At 30.5% G+C, this 19,787-nt stretch overlaps 3 protein-coding genes across 6 annotated transcripts in view; 1 reads left to right on the top strand and 2 right to left on the bottom strand.

The window, feature by feature from the left end:
• The window catches only part of Mmp2 (Matrix metalloproteinase 2), a 185,824-nt gene extending 183,241 nt beyond the window's left edge, over positions 1 to 2,583 (bottom strand). Inside the window, exon 1 of the mRNA XM_087411496.1 lies at positions 1,930 to 2,583. The gene's annotated coding sequence lies outside the window, so the exon portion shown is untranslated. The remainder of the gene's footprint in view (positions 1 to 1,929) is intronic.
• Positions 2,584 to 4,243: 1,660 nt separating this feature from the next.
• LOC105144302 (uncharacterized) lies at positions 4,244 to 18,711 on the top strand. The gene is given in 15 exon segments (XM_011053134.2): positions 4,244 to 4,282; positions 7,263 to 7,288; positions 7,383 to 7,585; positions 8,182 to 8,239; positions 8,241 to 8,259; positions 12,492 to 12,683; positions 13,026 to 13,124; positions 13,778 to 13,951; positions 14,255 to 14,487; positions 15,501 to 15,780; positions 16,225 to 16,499; positions 16,606 to 16,867; positions 17,187 to 17,375; positions 17,688 to 17,826; positions 18,168 to 18,711. Coding segments are annotated over 15 exon segments (2,355 nt in total). The 3' UTR covers positions 18,335 to 18,711.
• Positions 13,599 to 19,655, bottom strand: LOC105144303 (zinc finger HIT domain-containing protein 3). Of its 4 annotated transcripts, none has more exons than XR_015546585.1 (6): positions 19,515 to 19,655; positions 18,836 to 19,189; positions 16,296 to 16,849; positions 15,629 to 15,784; positions 14,202 to 14,448; positions 13,599 to 14,006 (listed from the first exon to the last, which is right to left on the bottom strand). XR_015546585.1 is itself a non-coding variant. In XM_011053136.2 (3 exons), the coding sequence occupies exons 1-2, from the start codon at positions 19,586 to 19,588 to the stop codon at positions 18,850 to 18,852; spliced, it is 414 nt and encodes a 137-aa protein (XP_011051438.1). In that variant the 5' UTR covers positions 19,589 to 19,655; the 3' UTR covers positions 17,856 to 18,347; positions 18,836 to 18,849. The 4 variants fall into 4 exon arrangements, 1 of the variants encoding a protein (XP_011051438.1); XR_015546586.1 differs by having other exon boundaries at positions 14,202 to 14,331; positions 16,296 to 16,853; XR_015546584.1 differs by having other exon boundaries at positions 16,296 to 16,853.
• Positions 19,656 to 19,787: the final 132 nt, after the last annotated feature.

Raw genomic sequence — 19,787 nt, forward strand, 5'->3', positions numbered from 1 at the left:
TCATCGCGAACAATGACGAATAGTGCGGTGAAAAAAAACATTGCCTGATGAGTATATTAAATAAAGCGGCGGATAAAAACATTGATACAGAAGTATCAAAATGATTCACAGAGACAGGCGCGACACGCCGGAAGCCACTGATTGTTTCGAAGGGTGGTGAACTTCTGCCAAGAGTCAAACACATTTTTGCCAATTAACAAAATGCACAAATTTTAGCGACAATAAAAATTGACGAATATAATTCTAGGATACTTAAATTATATTCATATACATCAAATAGTTGGCTGAACAATTAAATAAACAATTAAAAAGAGAAGTTTATTTCATAGTACTCAGCGATTATATAATCACAATCATATTTTATCGAAAGATTTATACGTAATTCTTTTAATTAAATATACAAATATTACAAGATACAATAAAACGAAATAAATAAATAATTGCACAATCAATTGTTCAATAGATTTAGAGAAAAATTATAAATAATAATTTTATCCTGATAACTTTACAATAAAATAGATGTAATTGTAAAACTTGCAAATGCGAAATACAACATTTGCATAACATCCATATTTTACAATAGATGAATAGGTGAACACATGCTGTGCAATTACAAACACGTATGTTAATATGTATAATACGTTAATGCATATTATGACAATGACAGAGAATATTATTGGATTTAACGGGCAAAATTAACGAAATGCAATCTGTTTCTCGGGAAATATGATATCGCTCGTGATAAAGATAATTCAACGATAAATTGGGAATTATAGGATCATAAACGTCATAAGCAACTGAATTCTGTAAACTGATTTTGGAATTGGATTTGGAAAAGAGAAACAAATTCCAATTTAATAAATAACAATTTGACAATAACTTAAAACAAACCGAGATGAAATCATTGTATGTTACAAGTGAAGGTATTATCGAAGTAGTATCAAGAAGAAAAATATAGACTATTTTATAAATTGCATTTAAAAAACCGTAAAATGTAAGATTATTTAATCAACTTTGAAATTTGATTTTTCATCAAGAAAAATTTATATATTAGGTGTTGGAATTAATTCGTAGCGTTTTTTAATGAAAGAATGTTATTTATTTCACATGAGCATTAAAAAATACATTAATGAAAGTACTTCCCATCACTTGTAAAACGCTACGAATTAATTCCAACACCTAATACATATATATAATAATTATATATATAATGTGAAAGACAGTTTTTATATAAATTTTGTATTAGATCCTATCTTAAAATTAATACCTTTTCTTATTTAGAAAAATATAAATAATTTAATTAAAATTTTCGAAATAACAAAAAATTCGATATTATCTTGATATAATTCTTACAGATTAAAATAATATAAATTAAATTCTTTTGATAATTTTATAAATTTAATGAAACGTACACGTAATTTTAATTTTTCATATTTTATTTTTTTTTTACACAAGATAATTAAATTAACAAATTTTTCAAAAAAGAATAATTATTATTATAAAGAAAATTTAATTAGAAATTCTTATCTTATCAATGCGAAATAAAACTTATTCTTGATTTTATTTTATAGTTAAAATTTATTTTTAATTTTAATTTGATTTTAAAATTCTTTTATAAAATTATATTATATATATATATATATATATATATATAAACAGACAAAATTTTATTTTTCATAATTAATTTATAAAATTAAGAAAAACATCTATTTAAATAACTTCCAATTATTGATTCTCTATATGACAAAGTTGCTTATAAATTAATTAGAAAAAAATTGTTTAATAAAATTATTAATCGATATTTCAAAACTCATAAAAATTCATAAAAATTATTTATTCAAAACGAATTATTCAATCGTTAAATCTTACCTTATCTTTAAATTTATGGAAAAAGTTTCACATCTTTTACTTTCAATAAGTCTCACTCACCGATCGCTGCATCCTCGTCGCAATGTGTCGTCTGTTACATCCGCTTATCAAATACTCTTGCCATTGCGACGCTGTCCTTTCTATCTGATCGATGCAGTCAGCGAGATCTCTCGGTTGTCATGATGATACATATTTTCTAAAACTTCCATACGCGAGATTAATCCCATTACTATGCAATTCGCTTTCAGCGGGAAGCTCAGGTAGCGCGCAATGACAATCGTTTCTGCGGCGATCTGAATGTCGCTGTGACGATAAAAATGTTCTAGAACGTGGCGGTCTCTGTCGCAACAAACTACTAGTTCGTCCGACGGATTAATCGTCACCGTCGCTTTGCTATCCGCTGCCGACGCGGTGAATCTGACGGGCGAAATGACATTCGCGCGACAAGACGCGTCAAACGAACGCGACGCGGCGCGGCGAAGATGGCGGCCGATGACTTCAAACGACGCAGGACTTTCAATCGCGCGACTTGTATTCCGTGAACGGCCGAATGCGTGATCGTGAGAGACCGATAATCTCTCTCTCCCGTCGCTCTCTCCGTCGATATTATGTCGCGGTCGTGCGAATTAGAGAAACTGTACCGCATCATCGAATCCGCGTAGCAAAACACGACAAACTTGCGCGCGACGCGGCCGCGAATGTAACGGTACTGACTACGGGGTTCACACGCACGGCGCGCGCCCGCGCGTCTTGTTGCGAATCAGACGCCTCATGAGACGACGACGGTGATTGGCCCAGCGTTGCTGCGACGCGGCTGCGCGCCTGGCGTTACTTTTTTAAAAAGTATAGCCAGTATTCATTGAGCGGTATTCGTAATCAATCTTTAGTGTATATCAATTGCTCATGTCATTAATTGGCTAATTAATAGACGTTACTTAAGATAGTCTTGAAATAAGAATGGATTGAGCATCTTCCATACAGCAAGAAACTTGCACTAACATTGTAGAAATGTTGCAATATTGCAGATTACGCTGCAACATTGTAGGTATTAAGAATTGTAATATATATCTAATACATATTACGGCGCAAGATTTTACAAATCTTGCAGCATTGTTACAGAGACATTAAAAAACAATTTAACTTTCGAGTAATAAATTGCTGTCATATGTGGAAACATACGTCAATTACACATTATATGATTTAATTATTTCCATTAATTTATGGCTTCTGCATACTGAACGTGGAAACGGTTATCGTGTCCAGTGTGCGGGAGCTATTAGGAATTAAGGTGCCTTTTCATGTTGACGCTCCTTTTCAGCGTCAAAATAGGCCACGTGATCAAAATTGACATTTGATATTCGTTAATTTCTGTCACATGGATTTATTTCAACGCCGAAAATGAGCGCCGACATGAAAAGGCACCTTTATAGTGTTCGTTGTAATATTTGTTGCTACCGTACGAAGATTTTTCAAATTTTATAATCAACTCTCATAATCTTTTGAAATATGTGGATTTAAAAAATTTTAGACTGTGTACGGAACTATTTTGCTAAAGCACTAAACGGGATAAAATGCATTATCTGTAGAAAATTTGTTCCAATATAACAGAAGCAAAAGCCCATTTAAGTAGTGCTCATGGAATTATTAAATAATTGACAGAAGCTGAGTACGACAATATTTTACAGAAGATAAAAAAGTAAACTTTACAATATGAAGCTTTGGAGTGTTGAATATGAAAATTTAAATTACATATAATAACAAATATAAAATGTTAATTGTAAAACGTAATCTGACAAAATTATTCAAAGTTAAGAATTCGTATAGAAATGAATTGGTAACTTAATTATATTCAGATATTTTAATACTAAATGATGATATTTATAATATTATTCCTTGTATACAAAATCCATCATTATGCAGAATTTGTAAAAATAATATCTTATTATATAAAAATTATATAATTACAAATTTCTTAAAAAAATATGCTTTAGATATTGTACTTTTTTTTTTAATAAGTGTAATGACATATTGTAGAATAATTATTACAAAATGTGTGTGTGTGTGTGTGTGTGAATGTTACACATTCTTCGATTAATCAATTCGTAAAATTCTTTCTTCTGATTAGTCAATTAAATTATTCAAAATATTTGTAATGAGATTTTAATCGTATTTTTATTATAATCACAATTTATTATTAAAAATAGTTTGCTCTATCCATAATTGTAAGAATACATGTATAAAGCTTATCGACTTAACGTCTTGATTTTATCGGGCGTACTTTTATGATTTGACTACAAATAAGGGGAAACTTCTTTCTCTCTTTCTCTTACTTTCTAATCGCGATATTCAAATGATCTCGCACCATGAATACGGAATGAATTTGTCGACTGATAATCAGAAGTTCAGGCTTAAGGTAAACGTCCCAGTGATTGGATTATCTATATCTGGACATTTACACAAAACTTTTTTTGCTTAAATTGTTATTCATCTCAAATGCTTTTTCAAATATAATACTGTAATTTAATTGTAATCCTTCAATACAATTAAATTATAATATTAATGAAAAAAGCATTTAGTATTAATAATAATAAATTTTATATAAGTGTTCGGACACAGATATATGTTTTGTCACATTGAGATTTTTACCTTATTAAATATCGCCTGAAAAAACGAAGACTTGATAACAAAATTCTAGTAAATTTTATCCGAATTATTATTGTTACACTTATCAGTTCGAAGACGGATTGAAATTGATTTTATTGTAGAAATTAATCGACTGTGACGATGCTATTACTATATTATGATATCATAATGTAGGATAAACTGAACAAACAAATTCTTCTAGTAATTCTAAAGTTATCTTGTGAAAATGTTAATGAAAAATGCACGCAATTAGTATGATAATAACACGTTGCAATTATATCTAGTGGACAAGACATTGATTTAGAAAATTGCTCACATTATCGATATTAAGATAATCAAAATACATACCAATCGGCTGCCGCCGATCGCTTAGTGATAATTTGAACAAAAAAGTCCGTCGATAAAGAAATTCTCCTATTTGTCGACTAGGAGCTGGGTAACCAATCAAAACGCGCGATTTAAATTCTCTAATTTGAACTCCGTAAAAATTCCAGTACGAAAGATATTGCTTTTGTAATAAATTAAATAAAAAGTATTGGTAGAATTTAAAAGAATATGTTTTTTATGTTTCTTTTAGTGAACAAAGAATATATATAACAGTAACTGTTTTAAATTCTTGTTACGTGATATGTAGAGGCAAAGAAATTATATTATATGAACGAAATTCTTCTAAATAAACAGTTTAATAATTAAATTTAATAATTAAAAAAATTTTATAAGCAAATGAGGAATTAAATAAATAAGGCTTTTTCAGAATTAGGATGCCAGTAATAATTTACTCAATATTTGAATTAGAATGCTAGCGATAATTTATTCAATATTTGTATTTGCATAATTAATCCGCTTAATGCGATATCACGTAGCAATTACAGCGATTTATTGTAGAAATACGCAGTATTTAAATGTTGTAAAGTACAGAATAGAGTAGGTTTTGCAATAAATTATATACTTATTTGTATATTTCAAAAATTTTTGGTTCCATAACATTTGCCTAGAAACAGGCTCTGCCTGTAAAATTAATAACGCAAACTTGTTAATTAACATGTATATTACTTATTTTTAAAAAATTTATAAAAATATGAAATATTAACGAAAGATTTATTCTATATAAAACTGATTCTTTTGTTACACACAACAGAAATAAAATTTTCAAGCTAAGTCAAATGATGTAGAACACAAATAAACTTTGATCTTATTTATATTCTAAATAAATCCCAAATGTATTGCAATGATATTCCACGTGAAATTAATTATATTCTGAATTACGTATTAAACCTCCGTATTAAAAAGCTGACAAATAAGAATTATTTAGATCGATCTCGTCAGATTAATAAATCGAAGCATATATGAAGAGACAATTAAGGTCATGATCGGCAATACTCTGTTTTCTTCGTTTTTCATTTAATTTTTTTTATTGTATGAAAAAAATGCGTGCTCAGGTGTACGAACGTATACTTCGCTACGATGCACAACGCTATCGACCGTCGAACTCCCCAGCGTCTTATCGGATGGTCATTAACCCGAGCACTCGCCATTTCCTTCCTTCCATCTTCCTTCCGTACGCGACTCCTTTCCGCAATCGCCAAGATAGTCCATCGATAGTCCCTTAAGACAGATAGTAGGGCTTTTGCAATAATGTGGATTCAAATACGATGAATGCTAAAGTCTTTTTCTTAATTAGTTGTTAGAAAGAAGATAACGTGACCTAGCGTTCACCGTATCTGGATAAACTTCCTTCGAAAAAACGGAAACGTCAAAAACGCAAAGAATACTGCACACATAAGAATCATTGCAGTCAAATTTACATCAGTACAGATACAGATACAGTTACAGTAAGATTAGTACTTGTCGAATTTTGTCGTACATTAAATTTTAATTATAATTATGTTTTATTAAATACATTTTTTCTAATTAATAAAATGTTTTGTAATTTTTTATTATTTCTTGTAGTGGTATTAATTTTTATTTAAATTTAATTAGATAAAGCTTTTTCTTTTAATTATTGTTAATGACTTTGTCTGGGTAACACAAGAGATGCAAAAAATAAGCTTGATGAGTTTACGGCGTTATTTAATTATTCTGCCTTTTCTTTTTTATTTCCTTATTCCTCACTCTGACAGTAGCTTTGTAAAGACAAATAGGAGAATATTTCGCGAACAATAAGAACAATTACAATTTAAAAGAATGCAAAGCACGTGCAAGAAATTATCGCGGTAATTGTACTTGTAATGTATCGCAAGCGATAACGGTTCTACTTAAATTCTACTTAAAATTTGCAATGTATATTAAAGCATTATCGTTAAACGATACTAAAACTTCGTAAAAAAGTTTTCTACAAATTTCGTATAAATAATAAGTCTGCAATTAAATTGACTTTAATTGCAGATATATATTATATATTCAAAACAAAATTGAAATACATTGTAAAAGTGTCAATCCAGACAATACACTTTGTCTAGAAAACCTGTTTATCCAGAGTTCAGAAAACAATAGGTATATTCAAAATACGAACATAAGATGTCTTACGGCTCTTTTTTAGACATACATGTCTAAATAATTATGATGTCTTTTAAATATCTTTTATTTGTATGTCCCAAAGATGTTTTTATGATGTCTCTGTCATGTCTTTTATAATGCATATTGCCTGCATGAAAATCTAAAAAATAATATGTGCAAAATGTAGATATAAGATATTTTACGTCCACATTTTGAACATATTGATCTCTGGGAATGTATTTTGATTATTATAGAGTACCCAAGAATCCTTGCAATCTCGGTAATAATATATTATAATTTTCTATAAATATATTTCTCCTTTTTTTAAAAATAGCATTTTACGTCTTTAGTCTTTGTAATCTTATTTTGCGAAGTTCGGACCTCTTCCTCGACGACAGGAATGTCGACGGTAAGACAACAGGAGAGCACGAGGAAGTGAGGAGAGGAGCGCGAGATTTTCGGGTCGGCTTCCTGCGGGCCTCCGCTCTGCTCGGCATCGAGCGGAGCGGAGTAGTCACGCTCGGCGAGTCCGAGGCACAGGCTCGAGTGTTGCACATCGGCGGTGCCCAGTCTCCGGGTTAACGCGCGGATTTAAACACTCGGTGCCTCCAGCAATGATCCGGTTGGAAAGAGAAAATTTGACGCGTAACCGATGATCGATGACGACTGGTGCGAGTACATCCGCGAGACTATATTGATTTCGAGTTAGCGACAACTGTCTCCGTCCGTTTTTCTATAACTTCATATTAATTAATTTAATATTACATAATTCTATTATAGCTATATTAGTCATTTCGATGTCGTGAGAACAATATAGTTATAGTTATAATAAATGTGGGAAAAAAGAATTGTGTTGCGTGGAACTTATTGGTTTTGATATGAGAAAGATTTTCGATTTAGCGTGCAAAAGTAAATGTCAGAATCGAATTAATACAAAACAAAACGTTAGTGGAAAGAAAGATAAAAAAAATAAACAAAGGCACGAGTAAGTGGTATATAAAAAGAAGCGTGAAAAATTGTGTTTAAGAAGAGAAATAGAAAACAAAAGCAATATTCGCGAAAAACGAACAGAAGAATTTCTTTTCACGTCTAGAATATATATATATATATATATATATATATATATAATATATATAATATATATATATATATAATATTAGTAAAATTTCTTAGACAGATTAAAAGCCAATCGACTTTTCGGCAACTTTTCTTTAGACACCGTGACCAGACTCGCGTGGTGATCGCTGCAAGGTTTGTTGCTTTTCAATATATGAGATTTATGAATTTATAAATTATATTCAAAATATAAGTAGAAGTTTACTAATGAAAGATTGAATTATTTAATCAACGAATTTATGCGACATCTAATAATTGCATTTTGTAATATCTTGTCAAAAAGATTAACAGCTATTTACTTTCTACGTGTGATTTGTAATTAATAAGATGTAATGCTCACTCTTGCTTAATTAGTAGAACACCGATAAACGTCAACGGATTTTTATATCAAAATCTATCTTTTCGTTATCAAGTGGCATGTTTCAAAATGTGGCATCAAAACACTCAAAAATAATTTTTATTAATTTCAAATTGTAATGTAAATGTCAACGCGTCTCTAAACCAATACGTGATCGTGAATACATTAACCGCGCATCTGTGTGTCAACATTTCGTTTTTGCAATTTCGAAATTTATCTCTCTGACCCCAGGAAACAATAAATTCTCGATGATTTATCGGCAATCCGTTTCGAAATTTCAACCAAAAATCCGTGATTCCGGCGACCGGACAATACTCCATTTTCCACATGCCGATGCAATTTCCTGCAAGTCTCAAACACAGAAAATCGATCGGTACATCTGTCGGTTGTCTGTAATCATCTTACAATATTTTCCACGATTCCACAAAATATAATAAAACGAAACTAAAATATCTTTAACGATTTAAATTTACGTTCTATTCGCTTTAATTTCGCAATTTTAATTTTTTACGATATTTAACAAATTCTAAGAGAATCGCACGAGGTGTAATCTAGTCTGTTCTGTAACGATAGAATATTAGCATCGTTATATCATTACTCTGTGCCATTATCGTCTCTCGTAATCGCGTCTCTTACACTTCACTACGCTCGATATGAATACATCAGTGTTAATAACGTAAATTCAAACCACACGCCGCGGGTGTTACGAAAATGCGTATATGGGAGAATGCCTGCGGAATCATTTCAGATCTTCGCGGCTTTCACGAATCAATTATCTTTGCACGCGAAATTGGGTCTACGAATTATCTATGCCCGCACAAATAGAGAGAAATCGCGAACAAACGAGGTTGTATTTAGAAACTTTATCGATAGCCAATAGTAACAATAAACAATTGAAACAATCAGTAACAGATTTACATTTGAACTGCATGCGACAGGATTTATTTAAAAATGTGACATTTATTTCATTTATGTGACATTTTTATTATTTAAAATTGTTACCACAGAAATTTTTTAACTTCCTTGTTAACTATACCTTAACGTTAACTAATAACGATTAATTTTAATTTCCTTTCTTTTTTGTCAGAACTGATGTATTTGACCCTTGTAGCGTTAATTAATGTGTGTGTAATTTGCTACAAATAAAATCTTTAAAATAAATTTTATAGGAGAGAAATTTCTTATTTTTAAAAATAAATTTTTGAAACAATCAGGTAATGATTAACGAAATTACAATACTGGCCAGATATTATTATCAAGTGTAAGCTCAGACCTGGAACAATAGTGGCTATTCGAGGAATTAGGGACATCAGTGCCGTGGTATCTCCGTATACGCACGACACGAGGAAACGATTTGATGCTTTGGGAAGGGAAGTCTGCTCTCGTAGGAGGGCACCGTGCCAGGAAGCCGATATTGCTGCGAACGAGACCCCGCGGAGTGTGTTTGTGTGCATGTATGTGTGTGGGGTGCGACCGGCTCATTGCCCGACAGTTAGCTTTCGTCGAAAGGTCATGCAAAAGTGATCACCGAAAGTCTTCTTACTGAAAAGGCATAAAACCTGAAATTTCCGAAAGTTCTTTTTGCCAAAATTTTTATTATCAATAAAAAATTTAAGTACGTTTATGCATTTAAATATTGTAGTATTTGCAATTAGGTTCTTATAAAAATTTAATATTGGAAGGTAGTGATTACTTTTGAGTATTAGAAGCATTATACTGTTCAGTTCTTATATTCCAAATAGATAAAATTCGCAGTATTAAACTGATCAATATTAAATTATATTTCTGAAACTGAAATACTTGAGAAATTTGAAATTAATGTTTCGTTAACAAAAACGTTAAAGGAATTTATTTGATCTTTTCTCTTGTTTCATTATTTCTCGAGAATTTATAATTCTATATAAATAATTTAATTAAAATATATTATTTTTGTGTGAAATACATTTCTAGATTTGTAAATTTTTATAATAGAAAACATAGTTTTAACTTTTAATAATCCAAGGTAATTTTTTAATAAATAATTATAAAATGATTATAAACAAAATTTATAAAATGTTATCTCTACTGATACAGGCTTATCTTCAATATGATATAATAATTTATTAGAATTAAAATACACACAACATCAAATATTATCACCACGTGTACAGATAAGACTGGCGAAAGGAGGGGGGGGGGAGAGCTTAATCTATAATACGTAATTATTCGAAAAACGATTATAAAAATTCGATTATCGAGTTTACTAATGCTTAATAAAAAAAAAAGCAGCAGGCCATATTTCTATTCCGTGCCTTTATTATTGCATTTCGAGCCTTCCTTAGAATCTTTTCGTATAAAAGAACGGATGCCAGAAGACCGGTCTTCCTCTCTTTGTGGATGTCGAATAAAATTAAAAGAGAAAAAAGATAAATAGGATGACTCGCGTGCAACCTTTATACAACGAAGCAGACTTGAGGGAAAGAATAATTGTTAGACAAATTATACGTTATATTATCTCTAAACGTGTTTTATCAATCTTGAAAAGAATAAAGATATAATGGAAAAATAGAGTCTATATTCGAGCGGTTTCAAGGTTTCAACACATTTACTGAGAATAATAAATATTTTATTTTGTTAACATTACACATCCGCATTGACTCTTATCGGCTTTTCTTTCTTAGTTTTAATTTATTTAGTTTTGATTTATATTCTTTAAAGCCTTTGTTATTGTTCCAACACATCACATCGTAAATGACATTTATGTATACATGATTTATTCTTGGAACTAATAACATTACACTTATATATGTAAATTAAATTTGCAATTTTCAATCTTAATTCGTAGAATTTCGCATCGGAAAATAAATTTATTATTTTCTTAATCGTTACAAGCAATTTTGTATTAATTTTTTCAATAATTACGTAGTCATAGATCAAACCTCTTCGTCTTATCTACATATGCAATTTGCAGTGATAACATTCAAATTATTATCTCATATTTACGTGATAAAACAGTGGATTTTCCGCTGTGAAGATCGTTTGTATTATCAGAATAATAAATATTAACATAAAGTGCTAATGATGTAGATGAATGTAAAAGTAACTTGTCACGAATTCCTAATCACAGATCCACGATTTTGCTAATTTTCTTTATCGAAGAAGTTTGCGCGATATATCAGTCGACTGTGATCAACAGCCGCGACTGGTCGATTCAGGCGCATCGTAAACGTAAGTGCCAGTTGTGTGCTGTTGTGGTGGTGCAAACTGTCTTTATAACATACAAATCGGATGTCGTGAATGCCTTAACGTTCGATAGCAATTTTCTAAGGTATTTTCGGGAGAATCGCGTGATATTTATACAAGTCATGACTATTCGCCGAGAAGAAAGGGGGTCATAGCCATCCGTCACAGAGAAATAGGCAACGGGCGATAATTGACAGTTCTAGCGTGTGACATGACGTAAGGTTATACGATAAGCACAGATTATTCATCGTGTTAAATAAAGTCATGAAAAAAATATTGCCTTCTGAACTTTTGTATCATAGGCCGCATTATCTAAGTGTTTGCAATTGCCATGCTTGTTCATTAGAAAATGACGCGAATACGACAATAAGAGAACAATCGAATAAACCTTACGAATTTGAACGTATTTTTAATTATTATTAATTAAAATTGAACTTTCATGACTTCTAAAATTATATCTGCTATATTTTAGAACTGTTCTCTGTGCTTTAAATATGCCTCGATTCTTTTGAAGTAAAATTATAATAATTAAAATGCTTTTATCAATATTTTATTTAAATGAGTATTTTAATTTTTTAAATTTTATGGTATATGTAACGTGAATTAAATACGCACATTGTTATATAACATTGTTATAAGTACATTCGGGATTTCTATCTCTAAATTAAAGCCTTCTTTTAATCTTTTGAGAATTTATTTTCATTTTTACACTTCAAAAGGTTCGTTTAATTAAGTGGAAATCTTAAGATCTTGATTACGAATTGTGGATGCTAATTCCTTTGTTTAGGAAGGTCACAGAGGAATGTGGCACTTGATTTTCTTGTTAATCGGCAGCGCGATGGCCGGTGAATCCGGACCGGAGTCGCCGCCAGAGTTCTCCGATACGACGATCAAAATTGAAGCGCCGCTACCTTATGAGGACGCATTTCCGATTCTACTTCCTGGTCTGCTATATCCCAGAGAAAGTGAATCCCGAGAGGTAAAACTTACGTAACACACACTGATCTTTTGATGCCACTCGAATTTCAAATAATCGACTTTTCACACTTCTATCGCACATCCAAATAAGTTTTCGGAAAAGTAATCCATGACATTATATTTTTTTTATATCTCGCTTATTAAAAATAATTCTAAACATTTTTATTTAATAAAAAATTTATTATCCTGTAATAATATAAAATATATACACATTGTTTGTTAAACAAGTGTATATTACAGTGCATTAATGCAATTGTCTTAAGAATATTTGTCTGTTTTTTAAAGATTTTTATAATAAAAGTAAATGTAAAAATCACCAGATATTTTTAATGTTTTCTTCTAGGTAAAATCGCTCGATGGATTATGGGATTTTATTGTTTCGTCTGAAAGAGATGTGCTAAAGCATTTTTCAGAAGCATGGTTCACTGATGACTTATCGAGGGTATCGTATCGTGATTTAATGTAAAATAATAATTAATAATGACAAAGTGCAATTAATGAATTAAATAAATATTAAAGTTTTTATTACATGAAGTCACAATTTTTAGTATCAAATTTTCAAAAAAAAAATTTATAATAAAAAAAGATAATAGTAATTTAATAAATGAAAAATTAATATCTAGAAAAAAAGAGAAAACGAAGATATTTTTCAATTACATAACAATAAACAGAGAAATATTCAATTAACTAGTTAATTTTTTGCAAAGACTGAATCAATTATCCATAATAAATTTTCTCGTATTTAATACCGATATTATTTTCTTTACATTTGTCTCTCGTAAATTGTGTAATGTTAAATATATTATAAATCTATTCAAATAATTTCTTTAAGATCCTGCTTATTTAAAATTTTTTCTATAGAAAACCTGCAGAATCAAACAAAAAAACTATAGAACAATTCAATATTTTACGAATCTTTATTTTTTCATTCATTTATTGTTATTTATTTTCTTTCAACATCTTGCTTTTATTATCTTTATTGTTAATTCACGTCCGTTGCAAGAGTTACTTGCATTTTATAATTTCGCATAATTGCACGTTGTCCGTTTGTTATTACTTCGTCACCGTTCGCGTAAGACAAGACTGCCTTTACAGGTCGGAGAGATGAAGATGCCAGTACCCTCGTCCTACAATGACGTTACAACATCGCGTAACCTCAGGGATCACCTCGGTACCGTATGGTACCACAGGACCTTCTTCGTGCCCTACTCTTGGAAGGACGAACGTGTTTTCGTCAGATTCGGCTCCGTCCATTATCTCGCACAAGTAGTAAGCATCTGTCACTCTAAGTTTTTCAATTCCAAAGCGATCTTTTGAGACTTTCCTGAAATATGACTTATTAAAAATTGTAATTTGGAATATCTAAAAAATATAAAATAAAAAATAAAGACAAAAGAAAGAAAAATGAACAAAATTCTAATCATAATAATTCTTCTAAATAAAAAATATATTTATTTATGTTCAAAGAAATGTACGATAATTTTCGAGAGAAATATTAATCTTTAAATTCAAAACGCACCTAAAATTCAGTAAATTGTAAGCTGCACATGTCGTTCATGTATTTTTGTGTAGTGGGTGAACAATGTATTGGTGACCAATCACGAAATGGGCCATCTGCCCTTCGAAGCGGAAATCTCTTCATTTGTGACCTACGGTAGCATGAACCATATTCTCGTCAGCGTGGATAACACTCTGGGACAGAATAGCGTGCCCCAGGGTAAGATCGTACAGGTGAACACCGACAATGGTACCAAGTACATGCAGACCTACAGTTTCGATTTTTTTAACTATGCCGGTATACACAGGTAAAAATTTAACAAACTAAAACAAGATAGTTCAAACAAAGATTATTTAATTATTAATTATTTTATATTCAATACTCTTTATTTTTAGAAATAATCTTGACAATATGTTAATACACAATATGTAAATGACAAACATAATAGGAGAAATATTTTTAAAACATTAACATCATTTTTCCCTCGTTTAATTAATTACATTAAAACTTTAATTTTAATTAATTAATTATATTAATTACATTTATTTTTATACAACTAAATAATAATCTTATTTCTTTCAACTTACTTATTTTTTTTAAATAGTCTCAAATGTAAACAGATTAAAAGGAACATATTAAAAGAAATTGTTTTAATTTCAAATTATATCTCCAATTTTCGGGAGCAAATAAATATATATGTTGTAAATACAAGTCAACATAATTATCTGACAAAGAGAAAATACGGGACAGGTGAAATAGCATTGTTCCGTTTCACAGATATATTATTATGAAGGATTTTTCGAGCTCTCTGAAGCGATACGCGAATTTCACTTGTCACAAATAGATCTTTATCAAGGGCTTTGTAGAAAAACTAAAAAGAACAATCAATACCCAACAATTGAGATCATAAGAGACACGGTCATGATTTTTGCTTTTTTACGACTTACTTTTAAAATTTCTATAGCACAGAAAAATAGAGACGGATACAAATTTAATTATTTTTATCACATACGATAATTCGAGATAATTATACAGCAATTCCAGTGATTTGAAATACAAGAATAAAGTAAAATACAAAGAGTTTATTTATAAAGAAAACACTTGTAATTACACATTTTTTAGCAAAATATTCAATTTATTTTAATTTTTAGACAAGTTAAATTTAAATAACATTTTTGATAATTTATCATAAAATTCTGCATAAACTATCAATTTTTTATGAGAGTTCTTGAGATTCTGTATTCATTAAGTCAGAGTGATAATTATATTTATGACATAATTGCTCCTAACTAATAAATTTTATTGGAACACTTTACAAAGGTCCGTTTTGTTGTATACAACGCCGCGTATCTACATTAAGGATATCACAGTAAAGACAAGCCTAATCGGCGATATGGGAATTGTCAAGTACGTCATAGAGGCGAGTGGAATGAAAGAAGGAGAAATACCTGTCTATAGAGTCACGTTGCTCAACGCCGACCACACTTCAGCGATCAAAGAACCCGTTTATGGCATGGCAGGTACTCTGATCGTCCCGTTCGCCAAACTCTGGTGGCCTAGAGGCATGAACCCCAAGCCAGGATACCTATATACTTTGGAGGTACCTAAAGTAGGATAATTTAGGTCCAGTCAGGATAACCGTAAAATAGTATATAACTTTGGCCCAATTAAAAAAAAACAATACTTGAACAAAATCAAAACATAAAACGTCTCAAATTAAGACGTCTTATATCCAGATTTTGACATGCGAGTCATCTGGATATTGTCAAAATTTGGGCCAAAATTATCCCATTATACGATATTATCATTGATTGCTCAAAACTAGCAAGTGTCTTTTTTTAACTATGCTGGTATACACAGGTAAAAATTTAAGTTAATATCTCATTGCCAAAATCTATTTCGAATCGATACAAAAAAAAAAAGAAAATCAGAGAGGAATGATACATTCTGCATAGAAAACTATACGCGGGACTGAAATATTAATTTGTTTATAAATTGTTAAAAAAAATTTTAATTTTATTTACCAAAACGAACGTTTTTTTAGATAACATTGTCAGTAGCAAATCTCACCAAACCAGATGTCTATCGATTACCGATTGGCATCAGAACACTCACCTGGACTAATACGAGTCTCTTGTTGAACAATCGGTCAGTGTACATGCGTGGTTTTGGCAGACACGAGGACTCGGTTATCAGAGGACGTGGTTTTGACCTCGTCACTGCTGTCAGAGATCACGAGTTGCTTCAGTGGGTCGGCGCAAACGCCTATAGAACCAGCCACTATCCTTATAGCGACGAAGTCCTTGATATGGCCGACAGGTACCGAGAATTTTCCTCTTTTAAAATTATCTGATATGCTAAAACATTTCATCTTCCACTTTTCTTGTATTTGCTTTATTTCATTTTGTTTAATTTTATTTTGAAGATTGGGTTTCCTCATAATCGGCGAGTGTCCTTCCGTCGATACGGAGAATTATTCATCGCCATTACTCTTGCGTCACAAGAATTCGCTGTCGGAGCTCATTCGTAGAGACAAGAACCGACCCTCCGTAATCATGTGGTCCTTGGCCAACGAACCGAGGACCCAGCTACCCCAGGCCGAAGAGTACTTTAGGCAGATCGCTCATCACACAAAAGCAATCGATCCTACTAGGCCAATTACTATTGCCCTAGCTCGTGGAGTGCAAGTAATTACAAATAAATAAATATATGAAAAAATAATATAAAAACATAGATAGTATTATTTTGATTTAAACTTTTTATAAAAGGCATAAAACCCTTTTTTAATATTTTCTAAAAAAAAAAAGAGGAAGACGATTTCCTAATTTTTAACGTCGAATTTTTTAAGCTAAATTTCAAATTTTAAAGTTACTTTAATCAAATGAAAGCTTAAATATTAATACAATTTGTATTATTGTCTAATTATTAATTTACCCAAGATTTTTAATTTTTTCACAATCGCTTGTGATATGAAGATTATCGACAAATAGATATTGTAAATTTTAGGAAGACAAAGCAGGTCAATTTCTCGACGTGATCAGCTTCAATCGTTATAACGCCTGGTATAGCAATGCTGGTAGACTGGATATGATCATTGATAGAGTTCAAGGGGAAGCCGAGGCTTGGCATAGAAAATATAACAAGCCAGTACTTATGTCCGAGTACGGAGCAGATACTATGCCCGGTCTGCATGAGGTAAAACTCATTTTATAATCAAAAAGCTTTCTGTTCGTAATAAATTATTATATATATATATATATTCTCTATACAAAATATGTAATAGAAATAAAAAATAGAAATAAGATCCAAAAATAATATAAAAATGTTAAAAAAAATACGTAAAAAAAGCTATAAACATAAATAGTTGCAACGAAAATAGATGTAAAAAAAGAGGAAAAATAAAATGAAAATATAATAATTATTTTGTTTAAGAAACTTTTATTTTATAACATTATAACTAACTTTTCAATTTTTTATTTATACACATTCTACATAAATTAATTGCAGCTACCGGAATACGTATGGAGTGAAGAGTATCAGAAAGAATTATTCTCCAAACACTTTGAAGCCTTCGATCGATTACGACACCAAGGCTTTTTTATCGGCGAATTCATCTGGAACTTCGCCGATTTCCGCACCGCACAAAGTGAGTATCGAATAAAATCTCTTCAGTAATTTATCATTATAATATTTATTAATTCTTTTTCAATTCAATGATGATATTATCGCGGAAATTTGTGCTAATGGATTATAATAATTCATACATTTGTTTCACTGCTTCTTTGTATAATAATTAATTAAAAGAAATTTTCAATTAATTAAATTAATAGCTTAATTTTTTTCAATTAACAATTTGATGAACAGAGATTAAATTTTTAGATTAAATTTTTTAATTTAAGAGAGGCATCATTCAAATACCAACTTGATTTCGAAAGATCTAACTTAAAACGCTTTTTAATAATATTCATCAATGTTTGTACGTTGCAGCGTATACCAGAGTAGGTGGCAATAAGAAAGGAATTTTTACAAGAGATAGACAGCCAAAAATGGCAGCTCATCACATTAGAAAAAGGTACCAAGCTCTCGCAGTCGAATTGGACGGTGCACAGATACCTGACGACTTCGAAGACTATTACTATTCTTCTCAATACTGACTTAAAGCTCTGACTGAATAAAAAAAAAAAAAATTTAATTGCGATAGTTGTTCCGCAAAAAAATCTTAATTTTTGACAAAACTGCATTTTATTTTATCGTTTTGTACATCAATATGTAAAAGTTGCACCGATAACTTAACATAGAATTATACCTAATGTATGTATACTCTATCATGAAATCATTTGTAAGAAGAATATAAATTCTTCATTTATTTATCTAAGACTTGTTCACATTCATTTGTATGAAAAAAAAACTTCATATTATTTTCATATTCATTTAATATCATCTGGTACAAACTTTTATACGTATTCTTACTGTGTACAGAAGTATTTAAATATTTAATAAATATTTAAATAAAGAAACAGTATTTTCTGAACTTGACAATTTTATACAATTTGTAAAATATACTTACAAATTGTATTAAAAATTATATCTTTAATATATCACAGCCTTATTTGGTGCAACAATGACATACAACAATGACACTTAAAAATACTCACTTGTCAGAAGTAATTTAACATGGTTTAGCATGATCTGGCGGTTCCACAATATTCAGACAAGCATCGGCCATCTCCACAAATATAGGTTCCTTCTTCATGGCTAAAGCAATCGCCTCGGTTGGATTTGGACTATTCATAACTGTCTTCATAACGTTGCGCAAATGGGAAGATTGGAGACACTGTTTCAGTTCCTTGCTATCGCGCAACTGCCGTAATTTCTCCATGGGCACTGTGTCTTCCGTTGAAAATTCATACTTCCGTTGATTGACGTTTTGATGATCCTTGGATTCCTCAGGTAATATTGGAGGTTCGCAATATTGAGTCTTATGTTCTTTGCAACATCCTACAGAGCAACTAAAACAAATGAAAGAGTGTTGAGCTACTTAATCATAAAAATATGAAAAAAAGTAAATAAAATTTGACTATAAACTATATAAATTAATTAGAGTAATCAAGATTATAAATAAAATTTACAGCAAAAATTCAAAAAAAGATTTTTTAGTATTACGTTATAAATATCTTTTCAATAAGTTATATTAAAAATCACAAGTTTACTATTATTCTCTTCTATTATCGAAAATTAACGTGACAATTTTCAAATGATGAAAATGATAATAATTTTCGCAGAAAGCACATAACCTCAAAAAAGAATACAATCAATACAAGTAATTACACTTACTAAGATTCCCTGCACGTCGGACATTTGTAAGGTGCATCATTCTTTCTGCAGACACAACAATTTTTAAATGTCATGATTTAATTATTTCAGAAAGCTATTTAAGACGTAAAAATATCGAAGCACGTGTCACGTGAATGCATTTATAAGACCACGTGATCCACGAGCATCTTATATATGGCGTCATCTGTGGATCACTGAAAGAAGCAAATTTAAAGTTCCCGAGATATTTAAAATTTAAATGGCAAATAATTTTCGTTTATTTTTATTACTTTT

The sequence above is a fragment of the Acromyrmex echinatior genome, chromosome 11, assembly GCF_024713525.1.
Source record: "Acromyrmex echinatior isolate Ae372 chromosome 11, ASM2471352v2, whole genome shotgun sequence".
Classification (NCBI taxonomy): domain Eukaryota; kingdom Metazoa; phylum Arthropoda; class Insecta; order Hymenoptera; family Formicidae; genus Acromyrmex; species Acromyrmex echinatior.

Excerpts from the sequence above, each read along its gene's own strand:
- LOC105144303 (XM_011053136.2), bottom strand. The coding sequence starts at position 19,588 with ATGACATTTAAAAATTGTTGTGTCTGCAGAAAGAATGATGCACCTTAC. Across the intron at positions 19,190-19,514 it reads CCGACGTGCAGGGAATCTTA|TTGCTCTGTAGGATGTTGCA; the intron begins GTAAGTGTAATT and ends CATTTGTTTTAG.